This window comes from Bison bison, unplaced genomic scaffold (genome assembly GCF_000754665.1).
Source record: "Bison bison bison isolate TAMUID 2011002044 unplaced genomic scaffold, Bison_UMD1.0 scf7180017864088, whole genome shotgun sequence".
NCBI classification, from domain to species: domain Eukaryota; kingdom Metazoa; phylum Chordata; class Mammalia; order Artiodactyla; family Bovidae; genus Bison; species Bison bison.
In genome coordinates, this window is record NW_011494660.1 from 112,594 (window position 1) to 123,849 (window position 11,256).

General features: G+C 40.1%; 1 protein-coding gene across 4 annotated transcripts in view; it reads right to left on the bottom strand.

Moving 5' to 3' along the window:
* Positions 1 to 3,185: 3,185 nt before the first annotated feature.
* Positions 3,186 to 11,256, bottom strand: part of IWS1 (IWS1 homolog (S. cerevisiae)) — a 46,077-nt gene continuing 38,006 nt past the window's right edge. For 3 of the 4 annotated variants that reach the window (XM_010837934.1, XM_010837930.1, XM_010837933.1), the window contains exons 13-14: positions 8,315 to 8,426; positions 3,186 to 3,550 (exon numbers count right to left, since the gene is read on the bottom strand). In XM_010837934.1, coding sequence (XP_010836236.1) covers positions 3,419 to 3,550; positions 8,315 to 8,426 — 244 coding nt within the window. In that variant the 3' untranslated portion in view covers positions 3,186 to 3,418. Of the gene's footprint in view, positions 3,551 to 7,667; positions 7,827 to 8,314; positions 8,427 to 11,256 lie in introns of all 4 variants that reach the window. The other variant, XM_010837932.1, reaches the window with a different exon arrangement.

The window sequence follows — 11,256 nt, forward strand, 5'->3', positions numbered from 1 at the left end:
TACCTTAAATCAAATGCAAGTTAACTCAAAATGGATCAAAGACCTAAATATAAGAGATAAAATGCTTATAAAAAAATGTTAAGAAAAGCTTCATGACAGGATCCGACAATTATTTCTTGGACACCACAGAAGAACAGGCAATTAAAGAGGAAACAAATAAACTGAACTACATCAAAATTAAAACCAATTATGTGTCAGAGGGTACAACAGTGAAAATGCAACCCAAGAAATGGGGAAAAAAATTACAAATCTAATAAACTTATCCAGAATACATAAAGAACTCTGACAACTCAACAAGGAAAAACTTACTTTTAAAATGGGCAAAGGATCTGAACAGACATTTCTTCAAAGAAGATATCCAAAGCCCCCGAAAGAATACAAATGTTCAGTATCACTAATTATTAGGGAAATACAAATCAAAACTACAGTATAATACAATCTCACATCTATTAGGATGGCTACTATCAAAAAAATAGAAAATAAGTGTTGGTGAGGACGTGGACAAATTGGTCCTGTTGGTGAGAATGTAAAATGGTATAGCCATTATGGAAAACAGCATGGCAGTTCTTCATAGAATTACCATATGATTCACCATTTCCACTTCTGGGATATACTTGAAAAAATTGAAAGCAGGGTCTCAAAAGAAGTATTTGTATACCCATGTTCATGGCAGTATTAGTCACAATGGCCAAAAGGTGGAAGTAGCCCAAATGTCTGTCAACAAAATGGATTGACGAAAGGTGGTATCTACAGACAATAGATTATTATTCAGCCTTAAAATGAATGGTACAACATGGATGAACCTTGAGAACAGTATGCTAAGTCAAAAAAGGTAATGCATGACTCCACTTACGTGAGATACCTAGAGCAGCCAAAATGGGAGACAAAGTAGAAGGTGCTTGCCAGGCTAAGGGGAGAGGAGAAAGGAGTTACTGTCCAAAGGGTAGTTTGAGCTTTGCAAGCTGAGATTTGTGGAGATGGAAAGTAGTGATTGCTGCACGGCAAAGTGAACGCTGTATTGCCACTAACTGCATACTTAAAAACTGTCCTTTTTGATGGCAAATTTTATGGGTATTTTACACATTCACACACAATTTCCCAAAGTTAATCAACAATTAAAACTTGTTAACTGAAAAAATTAAATGTGATTCTGCATCACTGCATCCATGTGGTCAAAGTTGGCAGTACCAACACTGGGACAAACTAAAGGTCCTTGTTTTAGAAAGAAATATGCTTAAGTATTTGGGGATCAAGAGGCAAGCGTAAGCAAGTTACACTTCTGTGACAAAGCAAACGTGGCACAACGTTCACACTCACTGTACATATGTGAAATGTATATGGGGTTTATTTTACCATTCTTGCAACATTACTGTAAATTGGAACTATTTCCAATTTGAAAAACAAGGCTTTTCTTGGCCAGTTTTGAGACTAAAATAAACCATGCAGCAATGGCCATTTATACAGAAAATAGTACTTTGACATTTAAAATTTCTCAGGTATGATTATCACATTAACACTTGGCACCATCACGAATTTTAACCCTATATAGGTGAAAAGTTTTAGGTGACTGGGACTTACTACTTTAAATGCTAGAATGGTGCATGAATAGCTTTCAAGTCTTTTTTTTTTTTTTTAAATAACTTATTTTTATTTCTTCTTCAGTTTATAGTTAGGTATACAATGATTTTTAAAAACTGGATGAAGTCATAGTGTAAAGTGCTACTTTACTTTTCTTGTTTAGAATTTTTAACGATCAAGGTCATCAACATCTGCTTCAGTAGATGGCTGTGCTGGTTCTCCAAGTGTTTCTGAGAATATGATGCAAAAATGACGCTGCAGATAACAGCTGTTCTTCCATCTCCACCTAGTGGTTAGTTATTACCTCTATCTTTACCTACCTGCTTTTTACAACGATCACATTTGTACTTTTAAATTTATTGAAAGTAAGGGTAAAGAGATCCTGAGAGATTCTAAGTGCACAAACTTCATATTTTGGTTGTTCAAAGACTTTTACCAACAATCTCATGTATTTCTGAATATCAACAGTCAGATAACACTTCCCCAATTTGTAACATAAGATTTCTATAATTAAAATCAATGACTTATTCTTGGATTTAGTCATCTTCATTAATGAGATTTCTCACAAATAAGTCTGCAGAGACAGTAAAAATGACTTTAAAGTATCACAAAAATAGAACTATACAGCTGTAAGTTATACTATTCTCTGTCTCAATTGCCTGGCTGCTCATCAGCAATTATAGCGATTTTCAACTATGCCCATGTTTCCTCTTAGATAGTACTTCTTAATCTTTTTTCAAATTGTAGGACCCTCCTCCCCCAAGGAGAAAACGAATTTGAAGGTGAAGGTGAAGTTGCTCAGTTGTGTCCGACTCTTTGCGACCCCATGGACTGTAGCCCACCAGGCTCCTCCGTCCATGGGATTTTCCAGGCTAGAGAACTGGAGTGGGGTGCCATTTCCTTCTCCAGAGGATCTTCCCGACCCAGGGATGGAACCCCAGGTCTCCTGCATTGTAGGCAGACGCTTTTACCATCTGAGCCACCAGGGAAGCCCTTATAATTAGTTTTATTATAAAGGATTCAAATGAGGATCAACGAAATGAAGACACATGGAAGATGAGGTACGGTCTGGGAGGAAACGCAGAGCTTCTGCACTCTTTGTGGAATCAAGGCACATAGCCATAGCAGCACATCAGTGTGTTCACGGAGGAACACAGGAAGCTCCACTGACCCTCAGTGTCCCGAGTTTTTAACTGAGGCTTCATTATTTGGGCACGACTGATTACAACATGGGGCATTACAACTAGGTCAGGTCAATCTCCAGGGTCCCCACCCACCCACCACGGGGCCTGCCCCAAATTCCAACCCTGTGTGTGGTAGGTCCTTTCTGGTGACCAGCCCCCAATCCTAGTTATCCAGGGGTCTACCAGGACTCGCCTCATTAGCAACATAAAGACATTCCTAGTACCCAGGAAATCCCAAGGGCCTTAAGAAGTACACGGTGAGGAACCAAGGATGGAGGCCAGACAAACCATACCAGAGTTGGAAGGTTGAACTTTTAAGGGTCAAACCACTGTAACAGCTACAGTTTTTCTTCACTCACCAAGAACCAATTTTCACCCTGGTAGCGAATGCACCCTTGAAGACAATGAAGAGACAGCCCCCCAAAACCAGAATGGAATTTTATTGTGTAAAGTTTATAGAAGTATGACTAGTATTCTTCTGTACAAAGTGCACAACAAATGGTTTTAAATATAACTGAGAGAACTGCGAATCCTATGACATTTGATACAAGCTGAATCATTTACAGGTACACTAAAAAAGTTTTTAAAATATCATCTTTCTCCAAAGAGTCCATCGCGCATTTCTGAAGAGTAGCGACGGGGAACCTCCCAGGCAGTCACAAGGGCATCTTATTGCCCTCGATGCTGATTTTTACTGCGTGTGCAGATCTGCTTTTTTTCCTGATGTCTGTGAACTTTCTCATCTGTTTATCCAGTCGACTGATACCCTTCTTGGAGGTCCCCTGAAACTAAGAGTGGGGTAGAAATTAAAGAGCAAATTACTGAAACACATATATTTAGTTTTGTCTTTCACCTTCTTTTATCTGAAAGTCAGCAGACTGAAGAGCTCCCAGCTCTGGAATAACCAAAATAAGCTTTGGTGACCTCAGGAACAACAGAGCAAGTATACACAGCAGTGTCAGAAATGTATATTAAGCTCTCTAAGAGAAGAATAATTTTGTTGTTATCTGCGCCGTATTTTAAAATTTTGCCTCAAGTCCACAGAAATTTGCTAGGAGACAGAAACGGGGGAGGAATGAAACTACATTCCCCCTGATTCATCAGATTACATTTTGACTGTATGCTTTTTCCTTTCAAAGACCAAATATGGAGGTGACCACTTGACATACACAAGTTCAAACAGTGCTGGCATAAAAAATTATCTTCTAAGGCAAGGAAAGTCATCGAGAAAAAACCCTAAGCGTAATGAATGAGATCAGAACTGCTAAGTGCTTGCTGGAGCTCTAGTTTCAGATTAGAAATAGTCAGGATTCTATAAACCTGTGCAAATGATGCCCCTTGTCTGAAAGACTTCCAGGACTGCTGGGAGAAGTGATCAGGTAATAATAACAAATACAAGCACACAATCACGGCTCAAAATAAACATCAGCTACTACTACTATTACTACTACTTTGCAATCAGTTTCACACAAAAAGAAAAGTAAGTTAAGTCTCTTGATCCAAGAGGCTTACTACTTCTTGCATTCTCTTTCTACTTGCCCTTTTATGGTTAAAGATTTGTTGTTAGGTAATTTCTTCTATATTTTGAAAAGATTGTTATGTCTTGAAAAAGTGTGGTCTCCAAGAAGTTGACACCTTTAAGAAATGCTGAAAAGGTCTGCCATTTATGTTGGATCAGGGCAAACTCTTCTTGTTTGGTACAGTAATGCCAGCAATCCCAATCTTCATGAATGTTGAGTAGTTAAAAAGAGATGAGTTTTTTCAGTTCTTTTCCCCAGATATTTACTACTGAATCGCCTGTGAAGCTTAATTCAAAGAATGCTAAAATAAGGTAGAGACTGGAGATACTTTAGGGCTGGTACTAGTGTGGTGAAGTTCTTTTGAGTTGGGGAACCCCTCCTAGGCTTAGCTCACCTTTAGATTCAGCTTCTACCTCAGATATAAGCAAGGGTCTCTAATAAAATCATTCTTGAATAAGAGCTACATTGATATCCATCCTAGATTTTCTATGTACATCCAATTACAAATATTATATTAACATCAATTTTAGTATTTGGCACTAGTCCTGTGAGGGGGTGTAAAAATTCATTATCAGATGAGAAAGCACTATCACCCTACGCAATACCCCAGATTTCTGGAGTCCCTTCCTTTCAGACAGTGTGCCCTGATTTTAGGATGTGCAGAGTCAGTGCACACTGGAAGCCTTGCCTGCTCAGATCTCTGCCGACTGCCCAGCTCCCAGCAGCTCTCCACATCAGCCTGCACTTCTTGTCCACTCCCAGCCCCTTCTGTAACAATTTGAGCCCTCTAATCTCAGCAACTGGGACACGCCCAGACTGCGCTGATCTACCCCTTGTTATAGATCATAAGTCCCGTAGCTGGCAAATGCCTGGTTACCCCAAGTCTGAAAACACACAAAACTGAACACCTAGCATGTCAGATTCAATAACTTCTCTCTTGATTTCTTAACCCTACACCACCTAGGACAGTAAAACTGTATACTACACTTTATCAGTGAACAATCAAAAGCAGCCTAAAAGATTAGCAAGATGGGTTTGCTTTAAAAAATACGGTCAATCATATTATAATACAATATTTAGTCACTGAAGAATGTTCACTCAAATGAATTTTTACCATGTTAAGTAAAACACAAACCTAACAAGGTATAAAAGAATATGATCACAATTTTGCTTAAAAGTTCAAACACTACTACCACAACAAAAGAAACCCCAAATCAGTAATAATATGTTTATGCACACATATATAAAGGATTAAAGAAATAACCCAGAATGTTAATATAAGGTGTGGTGGGATTACAAGTGACACTAAGTTTATTTGTGCTTTTTGTATTTAAAGATTTATATAAAAACATGCACTGCTTTGTCATTTTAATGTTATTTTAAAAGCATTACATGGAATAAATTAGCATATAAACATACAATGTAGTGCAAGTTATTGAATTATTTAGAAGTGAAAAATCAGAAACCATAGAAGAACGAACAAATTATTAATATGTTTTTACATGATAGACTTATGCAGCCATTACAAATGATAAATATATAAGGTGGTTTAATGAGAGGAAGTGATCAAAATTATATAAATATAATTTTAATTATATTAAAATATCAATAGGAAACAAGGCAAAATTTTTGTCACATTGCTTTTGAGTGGTGAGTGATTTTTCTTTTTATAATCTCAAAATTTTCTACAATTATAAGCAGGAAAAACTAACTTTAAAACATTACTGAAAATACATTTAATACATCAAAATTGTTAACAGTGATGCTTTACATGGAGGAAGAATAGAACTTTGGGGAATGGGGTTTATTCTACAGTATATTTACTCATGTAATTTCAAAAATAAGAATTACACTTAAAATAAAAAGAGTTTCATGTGAAAGCCATTAATTCAGTTCAGTTTTCTCTTAGGAAGCGTGTTTTCCAGTAACACTCATAGTGTCTGTACAGTGTGAGAGCCTGAGGGGACATGTGAGGAGTCTTAATAGGGAGACAGTGCAGGACAGTTCACTGCAGTGTAACACAGGATGTGCTGGTTTGTAGTTCAGTTGCTCAGTTGTGTCTGACTCTTTGCGACCCCATGGACTGTAGCCTGCCAGGTTCCTCTGTCCATGGGATTCTCCAGGCAAGAACACTGGAGTGGGTTGCCATTTCCTTCTCCAGGGGATCTTCCCAAAGCAGGAATCGAACCTGGGTTGCTTGCACTGCAGGCAGACACTTTACCAACTTAGCTACGAGGCCAGCTCCCCAAACATGCCTTATTATTATTTTTTGGACAGAGCTCTATAAGCCAGACAGGCCAAGATAAATAACAGTCCATTTTGATTTGGGAATGTTGGACAAAGGAGAACTCTGAACTTCCCTCTCGTCATGCTGGTCATGTCTCAGTCTAGAAGGAGGCTGGGCCACCTGTTCCCCCCTCCCCAACACCTACAGGGAGGGTGGGATCCAGACTATCAACACCAGCAGACAGGCACATGCCCTTCCAAAAGAGACTGGCCATTACCACTTTTTACTACATTTTTCTCTGCCCTGTTGTAGATCCTGATTTTCTGAAATAAGTGTACTGGGGAAGAAAATATATTATGAAAGAGAAGAATAAAAGAAAGGAAGAGACAGTGAGAATAGTAAAGGTAAAGAAAAACAGGGGTGGTGGGGAGGGGAAGGAGGGATATCAAGGGAAACAGAAATAGAAGAGGAAAGGGAAGGAGGGGACTTCCTTGGTGGTCTTATGGTTAGGACTTCAGGTTTTCACTGCCCGGGTTCAATTCCTGGTCAGAGAACTGAGATCCCACAAGCCACAAGGTGTGACCAAAAAGAGGGGTAGTGGGGAGAAAAAAGTGAAGGAAGTAGAGATGAAGGAGTTCTTAGCACTGAACCAGTGCTCTTCTACCTTTATTTATTCTCAATAAAGTAAGACTGTGTGCTTGGACTTCCAAATGTATATTAATTAAATTTATCTCCTAAATATTCAGTGTTAGGATTTATGCAATGAGCCCTCAAAGGCAGGTTACTGAGCCACTGATAACACAAAGCCACGTCCCTTCCACCAAGATGTTACTAACCAGCTTATATGCCTGTAAGGCAGACCAACCACTATGATTCTGGGCCCTGACAAAAACCTTTTTAATAAAAAGGGTACCAGGCAGAAAGACCAAAATATCTATCAGTGAGGTAATTATATACTGGGGTACTGATAAAGGAAGGGAACCTCATATCAATTTCTAAATATTCAAGATGACCAGAATGTCACTAGGTGCCTGTCACAGTCATTATTTCAGAACTAAAAGTGGTTCTGGCCTTTTCTGGTTAGGAAAGCACACACACACGCTTGTTTCCCCTCTAGCTGCTCAAGCCCATGCACAGAGCATGCTTCCTTGGGGATACCTCCCAGATAAGGCTCGGGCAGGGCCAGGCCTAAAGGGGCATCCTGTTGCCTTCAATGCTGAACTTGACAGCACGGTGCACTTTGCTGAGTCGTTTCTGTTCTGCAAATCTCCTCTTATGCTTTTCCAATCGGCTTAGGCCCTTTTTAAGAATACCAGGCTAGAAAGAGTAGTTTGAATGGAGAATAAAAAAAGATTACTGAGCAGCAATGAGGATCAGCGAGTAGTATTTACAGTGATGGAGACACAGTGTCTACCCTAAACACCTCATAACAGACTGACTTAAAACAGCTCAACAGTAGGGTGCAAAAGGTGAGTTCTGTTCCTCAGGGTTCTTAAAAAAATAAAAGACTACACCAAAACACTCTAGCCTTCAAGCTTCAGTTGAAATAAAAGGAATTAATATGAAGAAACTTCCCAACTGATAATGTTTAAGTCAGAAGTAATGCTCACCAGTAATAATGGTCAGAAATATAACCAAACCAGTAATAATAATAACCAGATAAACTGGCTAGATAAAGAGAAAAATAGCTCTCTTCAAATCAGATAAACCCTAAGAGCTGCTTAAGGGTTCTCAAACATGAAGTAAAAGACAGACAGTAATCTGCGTTTCAGATCCACCTTGTTGTCCCTGGACTGATTACTTACCCTGGATGATTCCATTTCCACATTCCACTTGGGCCTGACAACATAGTCCTTGTTCGAGGGCATGGGGACCCTTGCCCGGGCGCAGAATCCAGGATCTCCAGGTCTAAGAGCCCTGAGAATGGGAAGAAGAGCACGCTGCTTATGTAGCCAGCCTTAGCCGGGCCCATGCACTCATCCGCACATCTGTGTCAGATCTCCTCTGCCCTCCCGATGTCACCCACCCATGCCCTGCTGTCTTAGACGGCTGCATCATCACTCATGCTGCTCTATTAACTGCTCGACTTTCCCCACAAAGCCAGCTTCCTCTGCAGGATTCCTTATCCCCTCTTCTCAGCTTCAGATATAATCGTGTCTCTCTCCTTTCTAAGGCTGGTTCCTCCATGAGGACTCTGAATCTCAATTTCTCTGGTCTAATGGAGTCACTTGTGTTCACTTGTGACATGGAAAGTCAGGCAGTCAAATGACCTCCCAAACTGAGTATGACCATAAAGTGGTTTACATGGTTGTGCATATGCAACTCATACAGTCATCTTTTGGTCTGTTTCCTGTTTTGTAAAAAAAAAACTTGAGATACAGATTCACATGCAGTTTTAAGAATTAATACAGAGAGATCCAGTGTCTCTCTCAAAAAACAACATGCAAACCACTACAGCACACTATGGCAAGCAGGATATTGATGTTGCTGTCACTCATCAATTTTTATTTACATTTTCCCGTTTGGCTTGCACTCATGAATCTCTGTGCATGTGTTTCTACATAAGAAACCACCACACTATTTTCCAGAGTGGCTGTACCATTTTACCTGCAGCAGTGGATGAGTGATCTAGTTTTTCTGCATCCTTGCCAGCATTTAATGGTGTCACATACAGTAACTTTCACATACAAATTTAAGAACTACCATGCTCAAGTAAGACTGCCATCCTTCAAAAGTAAAGTCTATTCAGTGTCTGGGAATTCGAATCACTCAACTTTTAGGTAACTATCTCCACTGGTAAAATGGAGATTGGATATGTGTGTATGTTGGGGTGGGGGGTGGAAGAGAAGGCTAAAAGATTCTAAACTCTTTTCTATTCCCTTGTATGGTTTGCTCTATTCTTAAATATCAAGCTTCTATAACTTTCATGTATGTGAATAGACCAATTGACTAGAAAATTTCCCACAACTCTTATTTCCCCCTGAAGCCACTATCAGCAAACCTATCCACAAGTAAATGACATGTGCTCCCTCCAACTGATTTCCTGTTTGCCTTTTGTGATGTGGGTGCTGCATAATTGCCAGCATTCACTGCAAAGCCCCTCTGAAGTCTACTCTCCACCATAGCCCCCTCCAGGGCAGCCTTGTCCTTCTCTAGGTTCTCGTCCAATGTGTAGGATCACAGCTCCTCACTGGCCTTCGGTGGCTACACCCCTTTTCAAAGCATTCAGTTTATTTTTTGATGCATTTAGTGGGTTTTTTTGTTTTGTTGTACTGTGCAGCTTGTGAGATCCTAGTTCCCCAATCAGGGACTGAACCTGGGCCACTGTGGTGAAAGCACCGAGTCCTAACCACTGGACCACCAGGGAATTCCCCGTTCAGATTATTTTTCACTCTGTTAATCTCATGATTCAACAGTCTTTGCTAGGGAGATAACTATCAATGTCTCTAGCTCAAACTCCAGCACTAGACCCAGGATATTTACAGGACTCTCTCATTCACCTTCTATTTAATATGTTCAAGAAAAAACTCACCTATGACTTCACATCAACTTCTCTCCACTCTAGTGAAGGGTAACACCATCATCTCAGTTAGTTAAGTTTAAAATTCTGGTTGGTATCTTCAACTCTAGCCAGCTCTTTGCCCACCAAGTCACCAACTCCTGGCAGTTTTGCACCTGTGAATTCTCAACTTTCTGCTTCTCCATTACAGTTTCAGTTGACCTGTATCATCACCTTCAGTTCTTCTGCCCTGCAACCCATTCCACAGCATGCCACCAGCAGTGCATTCCAAATCAAATTTAATTTCACATCCATGCTCAAAAACTTTCTAGGAAACCAGAGAAGTAAACATCCCTCATCTTGATTTAAAGCACTTCAGAGTTTGGTCAATATTTGCATTTCCAACCTTATCTTCCACCACTTCAGGCACCACAGTTACTGCCCGATCACTTCGGCCTACTCAGTTCAGTTCAGTTGCTCAGTCATATCTGACTCTTTGTGACCCCATGGACTGCAGCACACCAGGCTTCCCTGTTCATCACCAACTCCTGGAGCTTACTCAAACTCATGCCCATCAAGTTGGTGACGCCATCCAACCATCTCATCCTCTGTCGTCCCCTTCTCTTCCCACCCTCAATCTCTCCCAGCATCAGGGTCTTTTCAAATGAGTCAGCTCTTCGCATCAGGTGGCCAAAGGATTGGAATTTCAGCTTCAACATCAGTCCTTCCAATGAATATTCAGGACTGATTTCCTTTAGGATTGACTGGTTGGATCTCCCTGCAATCCAAAGGACTCTAAAGAGTCTTCTCCAACACCACAGTTCAAAAGCATCAATTCTTTGGTGTTCAGCTTTCTTTATAGTCCAACTCTCACATCTATTCATGACTACTGGAAAAACTATGGATTTGACTAGATGGATCTTTGTGGGCAAAGTAATGTCTCTGTTTTTTAATATGCTGTCTAGGTTGGTCATAGCTTTTCTTCCAAGGAGGAAGTGTCTTTTAATTTCATGGTTGCAGTCACCATCTGCAATGATTTTGGAGCCCAAGAAAATAGAGTCTCTCCCTGTTTCCATGGTGTCCCCATCTATTTGCCCTGAAGTGATGGGACCAGATGCCATGATCTTCGTTTTCTGAATGTTGAGCTTCAAACCAACTTTTTCACTCTCCTCTTTCACTTTAATCAAGAGGCTCTTTAGTTCTTTGCTTTCTGCCATAAGGGTGGTGTCATCTGCATATCTGAAGTTA